This window comes from Falco rusticolus, chromosome 7, assembly GCF_015220075.1.
Source record: "Falco rusticolus isolate bFalRus1 chromosome 7, bFalRus1.pri, whole genome shotgun sequence".
NCBI classification, from domain to species: domain Eukaryota; kingdom Metazoa; phylum Chordata; class Aves; order Falconiformes; family Falconidae; genus Falco; species Falco rusticolus.
Genome location: NC_051193.1, coordinates 1,895,281 through 1,917,684, shown reverse-complemented (window position 1 = coordinate 1,917,684; position 22,404 = coordinate 1,895,281). Strand labels below are relative to the sequence as shown.

At 58.5% G+C, this 22,404-nt stretch overlaps 3 protein-coding genes across 4 annotated transcripts; 2 read left to right on the top strand and 1 right to left on the bottom strand.

Moving 5' to 3' along the window:
- Positions 1–29: 29 nt before the first annotated feature.
- Positions 30–4,789, top strand: LOC119151032 (zona pellucida sperm-binding protein 3-like). The gene is made up of 9 exons (XM_037394350.1): positions 30–1,218; positions 2,086–2,204; positions 2,279–2,382; positions 2,608–2,785; positions 2,878–2,998; positions 3,396–3,487; positions 3,670–3,812; positions 4,087–4,176; positions 4,268–4,789. Exons 1-9 carry the CDS (start codon positions 823–825, stop codon positions 4,375–4,377), a joined length of 1,353 nt encoding a protein of 450 aa, XP_037250247.1. The 5' UTR covers positions 30–822; the 3' UTR covers positions 4,378–4,789.
- Positions 4,790–8,337: 3,548 nt separating this feature from the next.
- Positions 8,338–10,998, top strand: LOC119151342 (zona pellucida sperm-binding protein 3-like). Its single transcript, XM_037395162.1, has 9 exons — positions 8,338–8,706; positions 9,158–9,276; positions 9,361–9,464; positions 9,674–9,851; positions 9,928–10,048; positions 10,142–10,233; positions 10,427–10,563; positions 10,640–10,729; positions 10,803–10,998. The coding sequence occupies exons 1-9, from the start codon at positions 8,338–8,340 to the stop codon at positions 10,925–10,927; spliced, it is 1,335 nt and encodes a 444-aa protein (XP_037251059.1). The 3' UTR covers positions 10,928–10,998.
- Positions 10,999–12,425: 1,427 nt separating this feature from the next.
- On the bottom strand, positions 12,426–21,924 carry LOXL1 (lysyl oxidase like 1). 2 transcript variants are annotated; one of them, XM_037396006.1, is made up of 7 exons: positions 20,827–21,924; positions 15,649–15,757; positions 14,456–14,593; positions 13,964–14,120; positions 13,784–13,879; positions 13,471–13,586; positions 12,426–13,122 (listed from the first exon to the last, which is right to left on the bottom strand). In XM_037396006.1, the coding sequence occupies exons 1-7, from the start codon at positions 21,878–21,880 to the stop codon at positions 13,116–13,118; spliced, it is 1,677 nt and encodes a 558-aa protein (XP_037251903.1). In that variant the 5' UTR covers positions 21,881–21,924; the 3' UTR covers positions 12,426–13,115. The 2 variants fall into 2 exon arrangements, with proteins under 2 accessions (XP_037251903.1, XP_037251905.1); XM_037396008.1 differs by lacking the exon at positions 20,827–21,924 and adding an exon at positions 16,959–20,817.
- Between the last annotated feature and the right edge of the window lie 480 nt (positions 21,925–22,404).

Genomic DNA, 22,404 nt, shown 5'->3' with positions numbered 1-22,404 from the left:
CTCCTGCCCAGGAAGCTGGTGGCTGTTCAGGAAACTGGTTCCTGTTCAGGAAACGGTTAAACAGCCACGTGTGCACAAGCGTTTTCCACCCTTTTGCTGAAATCCCAGGAAGCACAAGGAAACACAAGGAAACAGGGGTGACCATGTCAGTGTGGATGCCACCATGCAGAGTCTGGTCCTGCAGGACCAGGGATGTGGTTCAGGCCAACCCATGGGGATCTCCTCCACGAACCTCCCTTTTCCTTTTATCCTGATTCGAATTTAAGTTTCCGCTTCTTCCTCAAAAAAAAATCAGCTTTTGCTTGGTAGTGAAGAGTCCCCTGCACCCTGGAAATGCCCCGTTGCCCTTGATGTGAGCAGCTCCATGAGAACCATCAGCACCTTTGAGGAGCTGGGGACAAGGACAAGTTTGAGCACATGAAGAGTAGGTTCCTTGGGAAAGTGTCACCTCCACACCATCCCCCAGCTGCAGAAGGGCCCCATGATCTAGAGGTGGGACATATGGTCTGGAGGTGGGACACATCTCTGGATCTTACAGAGCTGGCTGGTACCTTAAACAGGAGGAAAAAAAGCAGTTGGCTGCACATCAAACTCATCACCTCTCCCAGAGGGAGACCTCCCAAGGGACCCAGTCCAGCACCTCGTTAGCTCATTAGAGCCCACCAGGATGGGTTCCCCAGGGAACTGAGTGCTCTCAGCTGTTGCCAACTGCCTTTATGGGAAGTGTGCCGCTCACCTGGGTTAGGAGCAGCTGTGGGAGATGTGGGCTATAAAAGGTCCCTGGGCAGCAGTTGCTCCTTGTGCTGGACCCTGGTAGGCAGGATGAAGTCTGGAAGCAGCCTGGGGTTTGCTCTTTTCTGCTGGGTTTTTGGGGAGGTGGTTTCTTACAACCCCTGGGGCTTCTTTAGAGGGGAGGCAGAGCTATGGCGGTATGGAGGGGATCTTTCCTTGGGACAGCCCCGTGCTTTCTCCCAGCCCTGGGCATGGGTGGATGTGTCCCAGCTCCAGGCTGTGGCCCCGCTGCACCCCGTGGCTGTGCAGTGCCAGGAGGCGCAGGTGGTGGTCACGGTGCACAGGGACCTCTTTGGTACGGGGCGGCTGGTCAGGGCTGTGGAGCTGACCCTGGGCTCGGCTGGCTGCCTGCCTGTGGCCCCGAGTGCTGCTGAGGGCACCGTGACCTTCGTGGCTGGACTGCACGAGTGTGGCAGCACCCTTAAGGTAAGGCCTGGGGGGGGGGGGGGGGCAGCATTCCTGGGGGGGGGGCTGCCTCTTGGCTTGCACCTTGGTGCCTTGGGGTGCTGACTGGCAGGGTGTCGCGGTGTAGTTGGGCTCAGGGAAAGGCTCCTAAGCCTTCCCTGGAGGCTGAACATCTCAGTCTGCTTTTCAGGGGCAGCAGGAGCTTTGCTGGGGGTTGTGTGAGGCGGGAAGGGTAGGCAAGAGGCAGAGAAATTTTTTCCTGATGAATACAAAAGTATCTAAATCTTCCAGGACTACTTAAGCTGGTGCTGCCACCTCCAGGGTGGAGCCCAGAGGAGCTGATGCTGGGAGCCGCTGCACCAAGCCAGCAGTGGATGCTCACCTCGGGAGGCACCCGAGTGCTCCTACTGCTGCTGGGGTGTAGTGTGAAGCTGCCTGTCACAGAGAACTGAAATTTGAAGTGATCTCTCCCCTAGGACAGGCTTGGGCTCAGGAGGGTGAGCAAGTGACCCCCCCACCGCCATACTCCAGCCAGCAGATATCTTCATTAAATCCCCCTGAGCAGAAGTCATCCTCTGTCCTGGAGGGCAGACCTTCTTGTCTGTTGTTCTGGGGTACAGGAACTAGAAGAAAAAAAAAAAAATTAGCTTGAACACCTCTGTGCGCAGCTCGGCTGAGCAGAGGCAGTCCTGGGAAAGGCTGGAGCAGCTTCCTAGTCCTGAGCATCCCTGCAGCAGGCTGAGCACCGCTCCCCTGTCTCCACTACAGATGCTGATGGCCAGAAGAAATATCTCAGCACTCTGTGTCCAGGCTTAAATGTGCTGCTCTGTGTGTGGCTGAAAGAACAGGGCTCTTAATGACCGGGTAATGTGTCTTGTCTTTCCCCAGGTGACCCCTGATGCTCTAGTGTACAGCACGAGCTTAAATTACAATCCAGTTTCTGCTGGCAACCCTGTCATCATCCGCACCAGCCCTGCCATGGTTCCAATTGAGTGCCATTACCCAAGGTGAGCTGATGTGCAGGGATACGGAGCAAACCCCCCTCCTGCCCCAGAATTTAACTATGGGCATCTCTCCCCAGGAGGGACAATGTGAGCAGCTATGGTGTGAAGCCCACCTGGGCACCCTTCCACTCCACCCTCTCTTCTGAGGAGAAGCTGTCCTTCTCCCTGCACCTCATGAATGGTAGGTTGTGGGTCAGGGTTGTCCCTGGTGCAGGGCACCCTGGGCTGGCTGTGCTTCCACTAGATGCACAGGTGGTGCTGGTGTTGCCCCAGGGCTTCTGGAGCAGCTGGGATTTGGTACAGTTCTGGGGAGTGCCCTTGGACCTGTTGGGCTTCCCTGGGTGGAAGCAGTGAAGGACAAGCTGGCTTCCCATTCATGAGTACCTGCTGACCTCTCTCCTTCCAGATGACTGGAGTGCTGAGAGAGTCTCCACCATATTTCGGTTGGGAGAGGTCCTCCACTTCCAAGCTGGTGTCAACACTGAGAACCATGCACCTCTGAGGCTCTTTGTGGACAATTGTGTGGCTACCCTGACCCCGGACAGGAGCTCCTCTCCCCAGTATGCTTTCATTGACTTCAGTGGGTAAGAGCTGGCTGTGCCCTTGCTTAGGGGTGCCTTTCTGCATGTTATTGATATCTGACAGTGAGATCCTGCTGGCCTTCGCTTTCGTCTAGGTGCCTGGTGGATGGGCAACTGGATGATGTGACCTCAACTTTTATATCCCCAAGACCCAGGCAAGATGTGCTTCAGTTTGCAGTAGATGCATTCAAGTTTGCAGGAGACTCCCGCAATCTGGTAAATCCTTTCTAAAGCAAGTGGATTCTCTTGTCTTAAATGGAGTTATAGCCTCGCTCTGTTAAGGTTAAGAAAGTTCATGTGGTTTTTTTGTCTAGAGTTACATTCCCAAGGCAACTGCCTCCTAGCAACGTAGGAATGAGGTCACGCTGTATTACTGGTTCTGTGTCATGGCCCTCTGAGCCAAGGATCTTCCTTGGAGACCAGTACTGACACTGGCCAGGACAAGCCCTCCTGATCACCTTCAATAGCTGAATGTTAAGGGGTTTGAAGGAAATGGAGGGGCTTGAGTTGCCCTGGGGAGCTGGTAGTCCCATTGGAGACCACCTTCACGGTGCACAGGAAAGCCATGAAGGTGAAGGACAGCCTAACCCTCTGTTCTGCCGGGCCTCCCCAGATCTACATCACCTGCCACATGAAGGTCTCCCTGGCTGACCAAGCTCCAGACCCTCTGAACAAGGCTTGCTCCTTCAACAAAGCCAGCAGCCTGTGAGTGTTTGAACAGCAGCTTGCCTGGGGGTGAGGGGCTTGGGCTTTGCATTTGGTGTGTCACCTTCTAGGAAGGTGGGGCTGGCCATCTGGGTGGGCGGCTTTTGGCCTCTTCTAGGACATCTCAAAGCACGTGAGGGGTTCCTGCCATAGGGTGGGCTGCTCACCAGGCTGTCTTCTAGCTGGACTCCTGTGGAAGGCACCAGGGATGTCTGCTCCTGCTGTGAGCTGAGGAGCTGTGGCTCAGCCAGGCACTCCAGGAGGCTCTATGCTCCCTCACAATGGCAAGGAGGACGCGTCCGGAGAGAGCTGCCCTCCCAGCTCGGTATGTCTGTGCCCTTTGGGCTCTGTCACCATCACGGATGGAGCTTTGTGCAACCTGGTCTAGCAGAAGGTGTCCTGGCCCATGGCAGGGAGGTTGGAACTAGATGATCTTTAAAGGTCTCTGCCAACCCAAACCATTCTGTGATCATGGTCACTTGCTCAGAGCTGGGTGCCTGGAGCTGCCTTACTACCTGTTGGCTCCTCAGTGCTAGTCCAGGACTTGGGAGAGCTAGGTGTTCAAATAAGCTTGAGTGTTCAAAGGTCCTCCCTTTCAGATTCTGTGATGAAAGAAGCAGATGTTGTGGTTGGACCTCTCTTCATCCACAGCTGGCAGGACCACCCAGTTAGGAGGAAGCCTTCCCCAGGTAGGGTGAACCCAGGGAAGGTGGATGGCTTGTGTGGCAGGTCCTGGCTCTGGCCCATAACCACCCCTTTACTTCTCCTTCCTACATGCAGGTCACTTGTGGATGGTGTTGGGGCTGGCTGCGGTTGCTGGGTTGGCCATCCTGATCATCGGTGTCCTGGGAGCTCTGGCTGTCTGCTGGAAAGCCAGCAACCCTGTCTAAGTCACTGGCTTCAACTTTTCTAGTCTGTCCAAGAAGAGAATAAATGGGAGGACTGTGAGGCTTGGTGGGGAGACAAGTCTTCCTAGAGGTAGACAAATACTAATCTTCATGCTAACTTGTACCTGTGCCTCTTTGCCTCCCTAAACCCAGTTTAGATACCTCATTATGCTGAAGCCCTGTCCTCAGCAGAGCTTTGTACAGTCTTGCACCCCCATGAACTCCTCCCTGAGCACCCAGCTGGGAAGTGATGGGGGAAAAATAGCCACCCAGATGCTCTGTTTTCTTGTCTGTAGAAGCTTGGAGTTGTGTTTAGCCCCAAAACCTTTTACCTTTCTGTGGAGCTACTCGGGTCTGCTCCATGCTGGTAACTCCTTACTCAATAAGCTAAGAGTTTAATAAAACTTTGATCATTCTCCTCCTGCCTAAAGCTGTTTCTGGGAGAGAAATCAGGCTTTGCTGGGTGAGGAAGGGAGCATGACTTGAGGGCTGGTGGGTTGGACTCTTTCTGGGACAGGCAGGAATTCCAGCGCCTGCCCCAAGGACTGTTTACACATAGTTATGTGTAACAGGCCTTGGCTGAAATGTATAAACAGTCCTTGGGGCAGGCGCTGGAATTTCTACTCTTGCTGCCCCCTCTTCAGACAGGGACTTTCTGATATGTCGGAGTCACACTTGCACTTTTTCCCCCCCCTCCCAGTGCTGTGAAAATTTGGGCTCTTCTGCTTAGCAGTGTAGCTGTAATGGGGCACAAACATCTTGCCAAAGCAGAGTCCTGCTGCTCACAGTAGCTGGGAGAGGTTCCCGCTTTAGGCAGTGGTGGGAACTGGGTGAACTGAACATCTTGGGATGCAGTGTTTGTTTTCAGAGCTAATTCAGGTGGCTGGGTTCATGGAAAACAGACATGTGAGGCGCTGGGGCTTGCTTGCCGCGTGGCTGTCTCTTGAGCTGGTTTTGCAGGGAGCAGGAGGACTTTAGCAACCTCTTTGCCTGCTCCAGGGGAGCTGGGGCAGTGCTCTTGGCTGTGGGGGGCAGGAAAGTGGTGTCTCATCTTTGGGTGTCATCCAGCACCCTGAAGACCCTCAGCCAGGTGTCCTTTGATAGATGTTGCCTTGCACAGAGGTTCCTTTGGTACAAGGTGCCAAGCTGGACTTGGGAGTTCAGGTCACCTAAACTACTGTCTCAGCCCTTCCTTTGCTGTCAGTTTGGCTGCTCACAGCTCTAAATGCAAATTTTGAGGCCCTCCCTCATAACTAAAAATTAGTTTTGGCTTGGGTCAGGGAGCTGCACACTGAGTTTAGGCTGCAGTGGTCAGTGCAGCTTTTCTCATCCATATAACCTGTTTGTTGCTGGGAATGTTTTGCAGCAAGGTGGGATGTAGGAGCTTCTAAGGGGAATAGCTGGGAGAAGTCTTCACTATCCCCTGGGAGCTGTGAGCTACATGGTTTTGGGGCAGAAGGGAGAGGAAGGGCCATGGAAATGTGCATGGAAGGGGTCTCAGAAGGTCTCCAGTGCAACACTAGATGTGTCAGCCTGGTGCTGGCCTGGCTGAGGATGGCAATGGCTGTGGGGGAAGATTCCCCCAATCCTAGGGCTGCACAACCCTTCGGAGAAGAAGTATTTCCTCGCTCAGCCTGAACCTCCCAGACTGGGAGTTGTGTTGATGTGTTAAATCTTTGCATAACTGATTTCTTCTTGATCAGCATCTTTTCTAGATGCCCAGTACCCTGACCATCCCTTGGCACATGTGTTCTGAGCTGGCACTGTCTCTCCGATGAAAACCCTTCTCCATGCCACTCAGCACAGCTGGCCTGCAGCTATTCAGCCAAAATACTTCTGCTGCCTCCAGGAAGGGAGACATCGGCCAAATCTGGTCTGTAAGGGAGCTGGGGGATGGGGAAACACTGGATTTCCCAAGCAGCCATCCTGCTCTGGCAGCTCCTGCCCTTTCCTGGGCAGCATCCCTGGCTCCAATGAGGCTTAACAGCAGCACTGACTGCGCCATCTGATGAGAGGTTTTTTACTTGAAAGCACATCTCATTTTTCCTTAAAACTTCTTGTTATAAGTCCCCCCCATTGTACGAAAGAGAAAGAGACACAAGGGGTTTGTGCTTGTCCGGTGCCCTGGGACTTTCTAATCTCTGCCTCCTCCAAAAAAAAAACTCACGCTTTTTCCCAACTGTGCTGGTCCATAGCCAATGTGCTGTGCTTAGAATAAAGATGGACAGCTGGTCCTGGCAAGGGCTAAGCTGGGAGCAGAAATCCCCTTTTTCATAGAGAAACACCTCTGCCCTGAGTCGGTGTGTGACCCGTGAGAGGGATTTACTCTCCTGCTGGGATCAAGCCCTGGTACCCAGAGACCCACAACCTAACCCCAGAGCTGGCTCCTGAGCTCCGGCGCTATGGGGTGAGACCAGGCATCGCCTGTGGTCCTTGCAGCCAAGGACCCAGCCAAGCAGTGATGTTCTTTCCCCCAGGAGGGGGTCAGCTGCTTATTTACTGATTCAGCATCGTGGGCTGGTGTTATCTTCCCTGACGCATGCACTGGGCTCGGTATGCTGGAATCACTGGCATTTCCACACAAGTGCCAGCCTCAAGGTATTTTAAACATGGAGGAGAAGTCCTGGACTTGCTGACAGCAGCAGGGATGGGGAATTGGCTCCTGGGGGAAAAGGCAGAAGGTTTTTTGCTGGCCCATAAAGCTTTACATGGGTGGTTTTTGGGGTTGTTGTCAGGCACAAGCTAGTCCCAGCTCCAAACCTGGTGTGATTTCTGCTAGGAGCAGGCTGGCCAACACCTGCCCCAAAACTTTCTGTTTCTTTTCATTTTCCCAGAAATGGCACAGCTTCTCCAGCTTGAACATCCAAACCAGAGGCTTTCTACTGTCCCTAGAGCTTGCCAGGGGTATCTCAAAAAATAGAGAGGGATTTGGGGTATAAAATGGAGCGCCCCATGTATGGAGTCTATGGGATGCTTGCAGAGCCCTGGTAGGGGAAAAGTGTTCAAAAGAAGGGACAGAAACTCCAATACCGAGGCTTGAAAACATGTCTGGTTTATTTTTAAGCAGCTTTCCCTGTTCTCCAGCTGTGACAAGCCAGGCAATGCCCAGCCCTGCTTGTGGGGGGTGGGATACAAACCGGGGTGCTGCGGCACGGGTGGAGCGAGTGCTTTGCCTTCAGCTTCTTATACCCTGAGCCTGTTTCCTTGAATGCAACAAAACAAACACAACGGAAAGAGCTGGAGAAGGGCAGGAGAGACAAAAAAGAGAGGTTGTAGTGCTGCAGCTAATGCCCTCGCTGCCGAGGCTGAAGCAGGGCTGGTTTGGCCCAGGCTGAGAACACCCACACTCGTGTCAGGGGTGAGGGTTCTCCATCAGCTGCTGCTGCCTGAAAGTCCCCATCCCGGCCCTGCTGAGGAGCAGGGGGATGTGTAAAGTCCCCATTCAGGCTGGAGCTGTGAGTGCGTGGGCTCCCCAGCTGCCCCAGCACATCAGCATCTGAGCGGAAAACCAAAGTCCCAGGGGAAACAATGGCGCCGGGCAGGGATGGTCCCCATGGAGGGGATGGGAAGCACCCGGATTGGGATCATGGATCCTGTGCTCCCTGCTGCTGTCACCTCCCCAGCAGCCTTGAAAAGCCCCTTATCACCTTATAACCTAAACAAGTCTCTTTGCACCAGTCTCCCCGTCTCCGGCTTCTGCTGAGTTTTATAAACAACCTTCCCCGAAGAGGCTGACAAGGATGTTTTCTTTTGCCTTGGGCAGCCCAGGAACAGGGGGTCCCCACACCCCGGGAATGACGGGGTTGTGCCTCCCCTCTCCCTGCACCTATGAGGGCTGGCCTTTGGGTGCCATTGGTCCCCAAATGGGAGACCAGGGGCGGACGGCTCCTGCTCCAAAGTGGATATAAAGGCTGGAGGAGCAGCTGCAGCTCTCTGTGCTGGGATTTGCTGGAAGAAGGCAGGATGGGACCCGAAAGCGGCTTGATCCTCGCTCTTCTCTGCTGGGTGGTGGGTGAGGTGGCTGCCTACCCACCCTGGGATTTCTCCTGGGGTGACCCAGCGAGCCGGGGGGTGCGGGCAGGCCCCCACACCTGGTCCTGGATGGAGGACCCCCAATCTCGAGCCATCTCCAGCCAGCAGCCGGTGATGGTGCAGTGCCAGGAGGCTCAGCTGGTGGTGATGGTGCACAGGGACCTCTTTGGCACCGGCCGCCTGGTCAATGCAGCTGACCTGACGCTGGGGCCAGCAGCGTGCAAGCATTCCTCACTGAACCCGGTCCACAACACTGTCATCTTCACCGCCGGCCTCCACGAGTGTGGCAGCATCGTGCAGGTAAGTCCTTCTCCCTGCGGTGCTTCCCGCCGGTATTCCCCCTGGGAGCATCTCCAGGGGGACGGTGCACCGGCCATCCAGTGTGATGCTGGGGGGAGCCCTGTGTGCCAGGCACAGAGCCCCATCAGGGACCAGCCTGGGGGAAGGACAAGTGGCTATTTTCCCCATACTGGAGTATTTTTGCCCCACGGCTGCTTTGCCCTTTCAGCTGGAGACATGCTGACGGTGCAAAGCCCCCACGTCAGGCCCATTTCACTCACATTTTGGCCCATTAGGAAGTTTAACTTGCTGAGAATGAGGCCGGCCTCCTTCATCCCTTTTCCACCGGCTTTTCCCCCCTTTCTTTGGATTTCCCCGGCATTTCCCACTTAGGAAAGGGTGGCTATGTGGCTTGGTTGTGGTGGGAGGTGGGGTGGCCTCTCTGACAGCTTCTCACTGCTTCCCTGCCCAGATCACGCCAGATTCCCTCATCTACCGCACACTCCTCAACTATGACCCCAGCCCTGCCAGCAACCCTGTCATCATCCGCAGCAATCCCGCTGTCATCCCCATCGAGTGCCACTACCCCAGGTGAGGCCTCCCCATCCTCAGTACCCCCCCAGTCCCTGGGGACCAGCACAGGGCTGTATCCTGATGCACAAGGTCCTTGCCCAGGAGGGAGAACGTCAGCAGCAATGCCATCCGGCCCACCTGGGCTCCCTTCAGCTCCACGCTGTCAGCAGAGGAGAGGCTGGTGTTCTCCCTGCGCCTCATGAACGGTAGGTGGGAAGCCATACCGACCTGCAGACAGAGATTTTCCACCCTTTTCCCAGTGTGGGGAACTCAGGGACCCAGCACCCCACTGGGTACACCAACCTACCCCATGCCAAACACCAGCACTCCTGCTTTTGGGCTAAGCTCTGGTCCCATGGACACTTGGGGACAGTCAGAGCCACCCCCACCTTGTCACCGCGGCACTGCCTTGCAGAGGACTGGAGCGCTGAGAGACCCTTCACCGGTTTCCAGCTGGGTGATGTCCTCAACATCCAAGCAGAGGTGGGCACCGAGAGCCACGTGCCGCTGCGGCTGTTTGTGGACAGCTGCGTGGCCGCCCTGAGCCCCGGCACAGATTCCTCACCCCACTACACCATCATCGACTTCAACGGGTGAGCCCCGGGGACCCGCCTGCAGCAGTGCTGGTGGGGGGCTCACTGGGATGCTGACCCTCCCTTCCCACCTCAGGTGCCTGGTTGATGGGAGGTCAGATGACACCAGCTCTACCTTCATCACCCCGCGGCCTCGGGAGGACATGCTGCGCTTCAGGATCGACATGTTTAGGTTTGCAGGAGACACCAGGAACCTGGTAAGGCTGCGTGTCTGTCCCCCTGCCAGCCCCAAACCAAGCTGGTGTTCCCCACCAGTGGGTCCCCACCTCTTTCCGTTGCCCTCCCCACAGATCTACATCACCTGCCACCTGAAGGTGACCCCAGTGGACCAAACCCCAGACCCCCTGAACAAGGCTTGTTCCTTCAACAAAGCCAGAAACACGTGAGTAGCTGCTGCACCCTGCACCGGGATGTGGCACACCTGGGTAGGTCCCCACCAGCACCCTGCAACCCAGCACAGCACGGGTGTCATGGTCACCCCCATGATGGGGGTCATGGACCCAGATTTAGGGGGGGCATGAATGCTCCATGGGTGCCATCAGAGCTCTGGTGATGATGCTCCCACTCTGCTACAGCTGGGCACCCGTGGAAGGCACTCGGGACATCTGCAGCTGCTGTGAGATGGGCAACTGCGAGTCCCCTGTGCTCTCCCGGAGGCTCAACCCCCTGGACCAATGGCCCAGCCGCCGCTTCCGCCGCCATGATGCCAACGGTAAGGTCCCCATGGGGATGGAGGGGACACCCTGGGGTTGTGGGACATGCCCACCTCATCACTCCTTCCTCCCTAGGGAAAAAGGCTGAAGCAGACGTGGTCATCGGCCCTGTGCTCCTCTCGAGGGATGCAGGCGCCGTGGGAGAGTGGCAGAAGGAAGGTCAGGGTGAGTCCCGGCGGGCTGTGGCCCCATGTCACAGCCCTGGTGACAAGCGCTAACAGCCTCCTTGGTTTTGCAGGTGGGGTGAAAGCGGTGCCCAGTGTGGGGACAGGGCTGATCTGCATGGTGGCCGGTGTGGGGCTGGCCGGCGTGGTGCTGGCCGTGGGCATGGGGCGCAGGAGGTGCGCCCGCGCCTTGGCCTGAGCGCAGGGCGAGAGCGGAATAAAGCCTGGGAAGGACAAAGCGTGTCGGTGCTGCTCCTCTGCAATGGTACCCTGGGGGCGGGATGGGGCTGGGTGCCCTGCTGGAGAGGGAGCATCCATCCCTGGCACGTGGCTGTGGGGGTGCCAGAGCCCCCCAGCTCCCGGGGAGGTCCCTCACATCCTCACCTGGGTTTCGGACCTCTTTGGGGCTCAGCTTTGGGAGCTGCCCCACTCATGGGTGACACCGGGAACAGTCCCCTTGCCCTAGAGGAATCCCAGCTGGGTCCTCTGACCTCTGGCCACTGCTCCTGGGGGGGGAGGCTGAGCCTGGGGTGGGGGGCTCGGGCTCGGCCAGGGAAGGACCCCAGCTCCCTCGGGAGGGCCCTCCTGGAAGGGGACAAGTGACAGCCCCGGCACTGGCACCCCCCCCTTGGGGGCCACACACCCGAGGTAGGGGCATGAGGTAGGGGCACTCCGCTCCGGTGAGGGGCCACCTGCCGGGCCCCTGCACAAGCTGGGGGGGTCGGGGCTGCCTGTGGGGATCCGAGCCCGCCCGGTGCCGCCTGCGGGGCAGGGGAGCTGGAGACGGTTGGCCGTTCCCAGCCCCCAGATGCCGGCTGGGGGGGCGAGAGCCGGGGGGCAGCGGGTGTCGAGCAGGGCCATGGGACCCTCCGGCAGCCCCGGTGCCGCCTCTGTCCCCAGACGGCCGCGGGGCCGAAGCGTCCATGGCGCAGCCGGGGCTGGGGGGAGGCAGCCGGGGCTGAACCCGAGCTGGGGCAGCCGCGGGGGGAGACGGGGCGGCCGTCGGTCGGGGCTGAATGAGCCGGAGGGTCCGTTAGGGCGTCGGGGGGGGCGCCCGGGTGCCCCTCAGCCGGAGCGTCCCTTACCTCGGGCGTGCGGCCCCCGGCGCCGAGCTGCTGCCGGGCCGGGGCGTCCCTCGGCGGGGCGGGGGCCGGGGCTGCCCCGCTGCGTCCCGGGGCTGCGCGCCTGGCAGCTGCCCCCGGGCCGGGGGGCTCTTCCCGAGGAGCACCCGCGGAGCCCACAGCCGCCCCGAGACCCCCCGCAGCCCCCCCGGGCCCCCGGGCGGAGCCTGGCGCCGGGCGGGACCCGCTGGGGACAGGAGGTGGCCGGGGTCGGGGTGGGGGTGGTGTCGAGGAGAAAGGGGGAGCAGGGGTTGGGGCGCAGGGGCTGATACAGGTCTGTGGCTCCCGAAGCACAGGGGATGTCACCAAGGGGGTGGCCGTGTCCCATGCTCCTTCCCAGGCAGGGCAGGCGGAGGAGCCCTTGGGGTGTTTTGGGGAGCGCAGCCTTCCCTGCCCTCCCCACGTGTTGTGCCCTTTGCTCTCCAGCGTTAAAGGACAACGTGGAAAAGTCAATGGCTTTCCCTTAGGTCACCCCTCGGGAGGGACCCATATCCCATTCCTGGACTGGGGCCATCCTGGGACATCCCTCCTTTGTGGGCCGTCGTGTGGCACCACGGCCTCAGTTAAACACCGAACCCTCAAAAGCAATGTGTTTTAATGATTTCTGGTTTTAAAGCTTGTGAAAATAATAATAATAATATTAATAACAATAATAATAAACCAAGACTTCCAGTCATCTCAAGGACTCCCTCCCTATTCTTAAAAGCCAAACAGACGGAGCGAGCCCCTGTTACAGTGACGGGATTTCCAGCACCTTTGGTCCCAAAGTAATCAGAGCATCCCGGCATGGCAGCCGCCTCGAGAAGAGGGGTTGAGCATCCCTGCCAGGGCAGCACCTCCAACTCCAGGCTGTCGTCTTCCACTCCTGGGGAGGCGGCATTGCCAGAGACACCCCCCCAAAAATGCCAAAGGGGTTAAAGACTACAGAGCTCTCTATTGCTAATATGCGATTTACATCATTTATACTGCCGTTTATGGGCCCGCCCCTGCCTTTATTCCAGCTAAACCTCAGCATCAGTTTCCCTTAGGAAATGGAAAAAACCCCAAAGGTTAAAGAAAAGTTAAGTATAAAATTATATTTTGCAGAGTCATTCTCGCTTCCCCTCCTTTTAATGTGAAGAAATGTTTTTTGATTTGGGGGCAGGGGGGTCTCGAGGAGCTGCTGATGGGCTCTGGGGTATCCAGTGGGAAAGAGGAGCCAGCTCAGGCACTTTCAAGAGGGGGTCAGAGGCTGGAGCAGGTGACGTCCCTCCGGCCCTGCTCCCATCAAGATCTGAAAGAAGACAAAAAAAAAATATCCCAGGAGTTGGGGAATGCGCTTAGGAAGACATTTAAAAACGTTTCAAAAGCAGAGGGGAGGTTCTTTTGAAACTCAGCTTTGTTCTTCCCCAGAATAACAAGGAAATTCAATATAAACACCCCAAAAGGGAGCAAGACACGACCCCCACCTCCACCGCTGCCAAATCCAGCTTTTTTTTCTAATACTCACAGAGAAAACCCAGATGCAAGGGAGGAAAAACAGAATTAAACCACTTGGGTCCAACCCCCATCTCTGGGTTTTTTTGAAGCTGAGGGAAGAACAGAGGAGAGATGGACAGAGGACAGACCGACATCTCCTTACTGTGAAATCTTGCAGTTTGTCGTGGCGACATAGCGTCCGGTGTAATGGATGTTGCACCTCACCACGTTGTTGGTGAAGTCCGACTCCAGGACAATGTATTTGGGGTTCACTTGAACCTAAAAATGGGGGAAAGGGGAGGAAAAACACCCCCAAAAATGAGTAACAGGGGAGACGAGCAGCCCCTAAACCCATGCTAAAGGGATGGCACCAAAGAAGGTGCATGGTCCCGAACTTCATGGTTGAGAAGATCCCAAGCCAACCCCAAACCAGTAATGTTCTCCCCTAAAAAATCTCCCCCAACAATCCCGGCCACCTTTAAGACGTAATTCCCTGGCTGCACATCCGTAATATCGATCCACTGGCAATCGATGTCGGCGTTGTAGGTGTCGTAGCAGCCTGGGCTCAAGCCCTGCAGGTAGAAAAAGGGGGTTGAGGGGGTTCTGGGAGGGGTGAACCCTGAGAAGCCCTTGGAACGTCCCCCCCCCAAACACACCTGGGTGTGGGCTGTGCAGGCGTAACGCTTCAGGTTGCCAAAATCGCAGGTGGTGTCCTCCAGGCAGAAGCTGGCTTTGTGGCCCTCGGCCACCTTCCTCCCTGTGGTGGCATCCAGCAGGTCATAGTGGCTGAACTCATCCATGCTGTGGTAGTGCCTGGGGATGGGGATGGTGAGGGGGTGACACACAGTCAGGGTGGCCCCCCTCATGGTGCCGGTCCCTCCCCAGATGTGATTCTGGTGGCTCCCCATCAACTCCAGATCCACACCAGCTTGCCAGCTCCCTCCTTGGGGACATTAATGGCAGGAGCTTGGTGGCTTTAGCAACAAAGAGGCAAAGCAAGGTCACCCCCCACCCCCCACCCCAAGATCTCCAAGCAAAGCCACAAAAATGGGGAAATGCCATTTAAAACAGTTTTTTAAATGCCATTTAAAAAGCCTTAAAACTGCAGTGCAAAGGAGGGCTGGCGGAGGGGAGGTGGGGACACTCACTGGTGGCAGCTGTGCCACTCCCAGCTGTGCCGGGGCCGGCTGGGCAGAAAGTCGGCTGTGCCCTGGTTCTTCACCCGCTGGGGAAACCGCAGGAGCACCCGCACATCGTAGTCGGTGGCTTCAGCGGTGTAGGCAGTGCTGGGGACGTCAGGAAAGGTCAATGCCCATGGCCCCCCTGCCCTTGGTCCCAGCCCCGGGGACAGGAGCCCCCCCAGGCGCAGGGCATAGCCTCAGTGCTGGCACCCTGAGGAGGAGAATCCCCAGCAAGTGCCTCTGTAGGGAGGGTTTCCTCCACGGAAAAGGAAATTACGAAAAAAGAACGAGAGAAGAGAAGGTCCCCTGCCTGCAGCACCTGCCAGGCACCTTCCTCTGGGCTTTGCTTTGCTCTGTGCTTTGCTTCAGGCTTGGCTTTGCCCTTTCCTTTGCCCTTCCCTCTTTCCTTCTCCTCTCCTTCATCCTTCTCCTTTCCCTTTCTGCTTCCCTTTCTCCTTTCCTCTTCTTTCGCCTTTGTTTCTCTCCTTCATCCTTCTCCTTTCCCTTCCTGCTTCCCTTTCCTTTTCTCCTCCCTCCCCTTCCCTTTCCTCTTTCCTGTTCCCTATCCTTCCCTTTCTCCTTTCCTTGTCTCCTCCATTCTTTTCCTTTGTCCTCCTTCTTCTCCATACCTCTTCCCTTTCCCTTCCCTCTTCCCTATCCTTCCCTTCTCCTCTACCCTTTTCATCCTTCTCCTCCCCTTTCCCCTTCCCCTCCCTATCCTTCCCTTCCCTTTCATTCTGTCCTCATCCTTCTCCTTCATCCTTTTCCTCCTTACCCTTCCCTCCTCCCTTTCCCCCTTCCTTCCCCTCTCCTCCATCCTTCTTCATCCTCCTCCATCCTTCTCTCCCACCAGCACATCCCTTATTGCCCGCTGGTCCCCCCACCTGCCCACTCCCCATCTCCCCCTTGCCCCAGGACCTCGCTCTCTCTCCCGTGTCCCCATGTACACTCTTGCCCCAGGACCCCCCTCTCTCCCCTGTGCCCCCATGTACCCCCTTGGCCCAGGACCCCTCTCTCTCCCCACATATCCCCTCGCCCCAGGACCTCCCTCTCTCCCCTGTGTCCCCATGTACCCCTCGCCCCAGGACCCCCCTCACTGCCCTGTGTCCTCATGTCCCCCTCGCCCCAGGACGCAGCCCACACCCCGTGGCTGCTCCTACCTGGCCAGGCACTTCTCCTCAGCTGCGCAGCGCAGCGAGTACAGGTGAGCTCGCTGCACATAGGTGGATGCTTGCACATAGTTGGGGTCCGGCACCAAGTCGGGGAGACCTGCCAGGAGGATGGGGACAGCCCTGAAGACAAGGACAAGGCTTGGGGACACAGCAGTCCCTGCTTCGAAGCAGCAAGCCCCGACCTAGTGGGGAAATTTTACTTCGGTCACCACCACGTTTTTTTAATTTTAAGCTGCAGACGGAAAATCCTCCCTTCCCCTCCCCTTCCCCTCCAGTTCCTGCTGGCAAATCCCAATCCTCCATTTTCCTACACCGGGATTGCTCAACCCGTCCTCCTGCAAGCAACTATACCCAGCCCCAGCTGCTCGTCGTGCTCGGCTGCCCTGTGAGGGGTTATTGGGGTCCCTTGGAGTCCCCCAGCTCCCACCACTGCAGCAGCCAGAGACAGGGGGTGACATAACCCCCAAAAAAGCAGGGGTGTGTGTCCCTATTTCCTGCCCTGTTCCCTGTTTTCCACCACAAAACAGGGGTGAAAGTGGGGGCTCTGCTAACCCCGGGGCCTCTATGCCATTATCCCTCCCCTCCTCGAATTCCCGATGTTGCCCTGCGCTTGGGGCCAAGCCGAAGCGGGCTGTGGACAGACAGCGGCAGGGATGGGCGGGGGCTGCCTCACTTTCCAAAAGAATTACGGAGCCCAGCTGGAGCTGGCACTCCCCCCCAGCAACACCCTTTCACTCCTCCCCCTCCCAAAGGCTCCTCTGGGACCACCAGCTGAGAAAGCATCCTTACATCTGCACCTCAAGAAGGACTGGGGTGGGGGGGAATGCTCCCCAGGCACTCTGTGCCTCAGTTTCCCTTCTCCTAGCCCTCTGCAAAGTCAAGCCCTGCTCCACAACCTCTGCTTAGCACCTCTCCTTCCTGTGAGCTCACCTGCCTGTCCACATCCCTATGCTCAGCCCCATCTCCCTCCCGGTCTGTCCCCAGCCCCATCCTCATCCTCATCCTCAACACCAAACCCCTTCCTGTCCTCATCTTCATCCCCATCCTCATCCTCGTCCCCATCCTCGTCCTTGTCTTCATATCCATCCCCGTCCTCATTCTCAACCCCATCCTCATTCTCAACCCCATCCTCATCCTCATCCCCATCTTCATTCCCATTCCAGTCTCCATCCTCACCCCCATCCCCACTCTCACTGCCATCTTCACCCCCATCTCCATCCCTGTCACCATCATCATCCCCATCCTCACCCTTCATCCCCCTTCCCATCCCCACACCCCTCCCCATCCCTCATCCTCACCTCTATCCCCTTTCAAGGGACCAGGGGTCTCCAGCCACACCAGTTCCACCCTTTGCACCCAGTTTCCAGCACATTTCCTTTTTTTCCCCCCTTTTTCCCTTTTTTCCCCCCTTTTTTTTTTCCACAGGCAAAAAGAACAATGCCTTCTTGTTCCTTGGCCTGCCTTCCCTCGAGGGATCACGTCACTCCTTTGGAGCTCATTTCCTGCCCCGCTTGCTTGGTCATCGCTGCTGATGTAATACCCAGGGGGGGCCATGCACGCCAGGGGGGAAATTGGGAGAGCTTGGAAAGACTTTTTCCCCCCACTTAAAAAAAATTAATAATGAAAAAAGCAGTGCAGAAAGACCCCTGGGCCCTGTCCCGCTTGCGAGAGGAACATTTGTCATCATTTATAAAACAGCTTTTCCTCCCTGCTGTTGTTTATAATAAATTCTTGTACGCTCCAGAGAGAAACCCGACTCCTTTACCAACAGGGAGTTTTATTTTCCCCCCACGACGGAGCTTGCCCTGGATGGCCCCGTTGTTATTGTAGGGTCTCACGCCTGATTTTCAGCTCAGACATGGCAGCAAAGGGTCAAACCGCAAGCGCCGGCATCGCTGGGGTTAATGAGATGGCAGGATCGGCCCCACCATCCTGCAAATGTCCCCTTATCTCAGCAGGGCACCAAACTGTCCCCATCTGGGGCTGGCCAAGTCCTGATCCGTTTTTGCTGAGCCAGCACTTCTCCACCTCCAGCAAGTCAGGGGGCCTGGCAGCCCCCCCCTATCGCCTCTGAAAAGGGACAACCACAGCAAGAAAATGTTTGTTTTTCCTCCCCCACCCCTTGGCCTGCCCCGGGGAGCTGCCAGAGAAGATTTCCTTCTTATTCACCATGAAAATTAGAATAATAAAAAAAAGCAGGCCTGCTCCCCACCGAGCTGTTTGTGCAGGTGTGCTGGGCTTAGCCGAAAAATCCCAGCCCCAGCAGTTTTCAAAGAGGGCAGCTGCTTTGCCTCCCTGTGCACAGTCGTGCTGGGTCCCAGCCCTGGAGATGCAGGGACCACTGAAGGGGGTGGCTGTGAGCAGTGGGGACGGGGACATGGGGACACCCCCGAGCGACCAAGATGCAACCCTTTGTGTCCCCATCCCATCCCCACAGCATCCCTCCTCCAGCACCTCCAGATTCAGTCCTTCACCCCCACATCACACTCCAGCCCTGCAGCATCCCTTTTCCAGCACCTCTTGGCACTCCTCTTCATCCCCCCATCCCACCCCCACTGAATCTTCTCAAGATCCCCTGTTGGTTGTTAAATGCCTGAAGATGGCAACAAAATCAACCTAAACCCATTCCCAATCCCACAAAAGGAAGACTTTCCCAACAAGATTGTCATCTCCTGGCCCAGGTGCCCCATTCTCAGATGTCACCACAGCCACCACAACTCAGCCTTAGTGGGTACCAAAATCCCCCATGGGATTTCCAAAACCTGCTCCCATTCAACAACAAACCCCAGACAATCTGTTTCCATGAGGGCAAAGCAAAAAAAGTCTGCTGGAGATGGAGAAAAGCAGAGGGGAGGGGTCGGAGGAGGGGTCAGGGTGAGGAAGGCCCTGGGGATGCCTCCTGGGGGTCAGCTGAGAGTGGGGACCCCCAGTGAGAACTGGCACCTTGGTCAAACCCCACAAGGAGGGGCGAGGTATCTGCCCCCATGGCTTAAAAGGACACGTGGGCTTGGCTTTCACCAGCCAAGACCTCCTTTGCATGAGATGATTCAGCCCCTGAGCAAGCCTTGGGTGGCACTTGAGTCCTCTGCAGAGGCTGTGAGCAGGAGACACGAAGACTTTTGGTGTGTCCTCCCCATCTCCTTGCCAAAGCTTGGTCTTCCCCTTCCCTTGACCAAGCCACATGAGATGCTCCTCCCGCACCTCCCCCATGGCCTGGCCACTTAAAGATTTAGGGCTGGAAGCTCTCATATCTCAAGATGTCTTCATTGGCTGGTTTGGGTGGAGGGAGGCAGATGACCCACGATGCTCACACAAGCCCCAGTAAACCCCCACACAAGCCCCAATAAACCCCCTCATAAAAACCAGTGGGATCTAATCGCTTAATTAACCCTCCAGGTGCCCCAGCGAGGGGCCAGGAATGCCGCACATTCCTGGCAGAGCCCGGTGGGATTAGGAGGCTCTTAAAGAGCTTAGGTGCATAATTAACATCTGATTCAGCTTTATAAAGTGTTTTGACTAATTAAGAAACCTGCCCAAAGGGTGGCCCTGCAGGTGACAGGCTTGGAGGTATTTTTGGTGACCCCCAGGGAGGTGACAGCTTTCCCCAAACAAACTTTGGTTGGAGAGAGCAGCAGGTGACCCGGAGGAGAGGCCAGGCAGCAGGGTGGCTGCAGAGAGCCACCTCCCTGGGCTGGTGGGATGATCTTTATTCCCTTATTTAGATTCATTAAGGAAAAATGTAAAGGAGGAGGCTGGGGGCTCCTTCACCGGGAGGTAGGTGTCCCAGTGGTGGGCTCATTGGCTAACAAGGGTTGTCCACCCACCTGTGGGCAGCCCGATCCCCCTGGCAGAGCCACAGCCCCATCACCTCCTGGCCCAGCTTCCAGGTATCCTTGAAGGACACAGCCTTTGCCAACAGGAATAAGATAAGCTTGGCAGGCATCTTCCCATTTCCCTCTGTCGCCTCGTGTCATCTGCAGGGCAGCTGTCCCCAGACATCCCTCCCCAGAGACACAGGACTGCCAGCATCCCTCACCCCTGCATCCCTCACCCGGCAGAAGCGGCTGCTCCTGGCAAGGTAGGCAGAGATCTGGAGGAAGACCTTCTCTGCACAAATTCTGTTCCCAAGCTCTTTCCCACACATTTTCGGCAGGGCTGGCCGGACCTCAGGCTGACCTAGCCCGGCTGCTCTCGCTGTGTTTACTCACTTGCACGCAATGGGGCAGGGCTGGGATAAACACTTCCCCCAGTACAAACCCTCTGGGATGGGTTTTTCTCAGAAACTAGGGATGGGGCTGGATGGGTTATGGGGTCAGACAGGTCAGAGGCTCCAGCTGACATGGGTTTCCCAAGGGACAGGCAGGGAACAGATCCCCCAGGCTGCTGCTCCTCACGCCCTCCAGCCTTGCTTCCAATTTCACCACGGAGCAAAAACACTCTTGGCAAGCCTCAGAGAAAAGCCACAGGATTTCATCAGGATCGGGGTCAGTAGGACGTGAAATGACAGCGTCCCTGCAGCAACCTTGGTCCCCTGCTGTGGCCAGCACAGGGAGGTGATGGGGTGACTGGCCCCCAGTGAGGCAGCACAGATCCAGCTATGAACTGAGCGTGCCCTGGCACAGGGCATGTGGCCAGGATGGCCCAGGACATGGCACTGTCCCACCCCAGGAGCACGGTGTGTCCCCAGTCCACGGCACACAGCCACCCCATGGATGCAGGATGACCAGGGACATGGCATACGTCCACCCCAGGAGCTGGCATGACCCCAACCCACGGCACACAGCCACCCCACGCAGGCGGGCTGGCTGGGGACACAGCACAGACCCACTCCACAAAAATTCAGGGTGACCTGGGACATGGCACAGCCCCAGCCCAGACCCCACTGGGACTTGCTCCTTCACACACCTTCCCTTTCCTCCCTGTTTTTCACCTCCTCAAACATCATTCCCAAAATATGTAGCATCTCTAACAGCCCCTTGGTGGCCCCTCTGCCACATTTGTCCCCATAGCACTGCGGCAGGCAGCATCCTTGGAGTGCAACTGGCCCCAGACACGTGCAGAGGGCTGTGCCCTTGGGGACGCCGTCTCCCCCAGGTGATGGAGCACCCAGGGCACCATCCCACCCCGGGGAGCTGCCACCCACCCCGGGGTCCCCCCCAGACTCACCCCGTCCGCCGTGGCTGGGCCTGTAGACGCTGCCCACGCTGACCCGGGCTTGGCTATCTGGGACGGCCTGCGGTATTTCGGGGCTCCTGGCAGGCAGGTAGGACTCGGGGTGCGGAACCCCGTAAGGCTCCAGCGCCCGAAAAGGCGGCTGTGGCTGCGGCTCATAGGGGGGATACTGGCCCCCGTACCCAGTCCCGGGTGCCTGCAGGTTGTCGGCGGGCACGATGCCCTGCCCGGTGGGATGCTGGCTGGCATACGAGTCCGAGCCGCCCTGCTCCGGCGGGCCCCCCGCGTCGTGGTACAAGCTGTGGGAGTACCGGCGGTCCAGCCCATCGGCCGGCTGCGGGGCGGCGGGCACGTAGGGGCGCTCGGCCGCCGGGTAGTAGCCCTGGGCTCTGTAGGGGCTCTGCTCCTCCCCGTAGTCCTCGTAGCGTGCCCGGGGCTGGAAGGGGTACACCACGCTGGCACCCGCTGCCGCCGCCGCCACGGCCGCCCCGCCGGTGCCGGTGCTGCGGTAGTAGGTGTACGCCTCGTCGTACGCCCGGGGCGCCTCGTAGGGCTCGTACTGGGGGGCGAAGGGGAGCTGGGGGTACGCGGGCTGCCCGGCGGAGGCGTAGGCGAAGGAGGAGGCGGAGGAGGCGGAGGAAGGCTGCCGCAGGCGGCCGGCAGGCCGGGCCCGTTGCGAGGGGGTGCTGTCGCCCACCGGCCCCTCCCGCCAGTTTTCGGGCACCTGCCCGAAGCCGAAGGGGTGCCGCGTCTGCCCCCGCACCGTCTCGGAGCCCGGCCGCGGCGGGACGGCCGGTGCCTGCCGCCGCACGCTGCCCGTGCCGCCGGTCACCGCTCCCGCCAGCAGCAGCCGGTTCCCTCCGGGTCTCTCCTGCCCCGGCGGCACGTACTCGGCGCCGGTGTTGAGCAGGCTGTACACCCGGCCGTTGTTCTCCCACTGGATCAGCTGCCGCCAGGGCTGCCCGCCCGCCTGCTGCTGCCCGCCCGCCAGCAGGCACAGCCCGCAGCCCAGCGCTGCCCACAGCCCCCACGCTGCCCGCCGCGCCATGCCGTCAGCGCCGGCCCCGGCCCCGCCGCGGCTCCCCCAGCGCCCGCCGCCCAGCCCCGGCGGAGCGGCTGCCGGGGCGGGCGGAGCGGTTCCCGGGCGGGCGGAGGGGCTCCCGGGCCGGGCGGAGCGGCTGCCGGGCCGGGCGGAGCGGCTCCCGGGCCGGGCGGAGCGGCTGCCGGGCCGGGCGGAGCGGTTCCCGGGCCGGGCGGAGCGGCTGCCGGGCCGGGCGGAGCGGCCGCGCTCCCCGGCGGCGGCGGCGGGAGGGGAGCGGAGCGCGGGGGTCAGCGGCGGCCCGGGTCCTAGGCACCGCCTCCGGCACGGAGCTGCCCTCCTGGAGCGGGGCGGGGGGGCTGCGGGGGGCTCCTGCGCGCGAGATGCTGCCACTCGGCGTCAAACGCTGCGCTTTCGGGGGCTTTACGCCTTTTTTTTAACCCTGGAGTGATTCACGCCTTCAGCTTTGGGGCGAACGCTGCGGGGTTTGGCCCCAGTACCGCCTGCCGCACGCATCCTGCCCGCCGGGCGCC

Excerpts from the sequence above, each read along its gene's own strand:
- LOC119151032 (XM_037394350.1), top strand. The coding sequence starts at position 823 with ATGAAGTCTGGAAGCAGCCTGGGGTTTGCTCTTTTCTGCTGGGTTTTT. Across the intron at positions 1,219-2,085 it reads AGTGTGGCAGCACCCTTAAG|GTGACCCCTGATGCTCTAGT; the intron begins GTAAGGCCTGGG and ends GTCTTTCCCCAG. Across the intron at positions 2,383-2,607 it reads CTCCCTGCACCTCATGAATG|ATGACTGGAGTGCTGAGAGA; the intron begins GTAGGTTGTGGG and ends CTCTCCTTCCAG.
- LOC119151342 (XM_037395162.1), top strand. The coding sequence starts at position 8,338 with ATGGGACCCGAAAGCGGCTTGATCCTCGCTCTTCTCTGCTGGGTGGTG. Across the intron at positions 10,234-10,426 it reads TTCAACAAAGCCAGAAACAC|CTGGGCACCCGTGGAAGGCA; the intron begins GTGAGTAGCTGC and ends ACTCTGCTACAG. Across the intron at positions 10,564-10,639 it reads CCGCCGCCATGATGCCAACG|GGAAAAAGGCTGAAGCAGAC; the intron begins GTAAGGTCCCCA and ends CTTCCTCCCTAG.
- LOXL1 (XM_037396006.1), bottom strand. The coding sequence starts at position 21,880 with ATGGCGCGGCGGGCAGCGTGGGGGCTGTGGGCAGCGCTGGGCTGCGGG. Across the intron at positions 14,121-14,455 it reads GAGTGGCACAGCTGCCACCA|GCACTACCACAGCATGGATG; the intron begins GTGAGTGTCCCC and ends CCCCATCCCCAG. Across the intron at positions 13,880-13,963 it reads CCTGCACAGCCCACACCCAG|GGCTTGAGCCCAGGCTGCTA; the intron begins GTGTGTTTGGGG and ends TTCTACCTGCAG.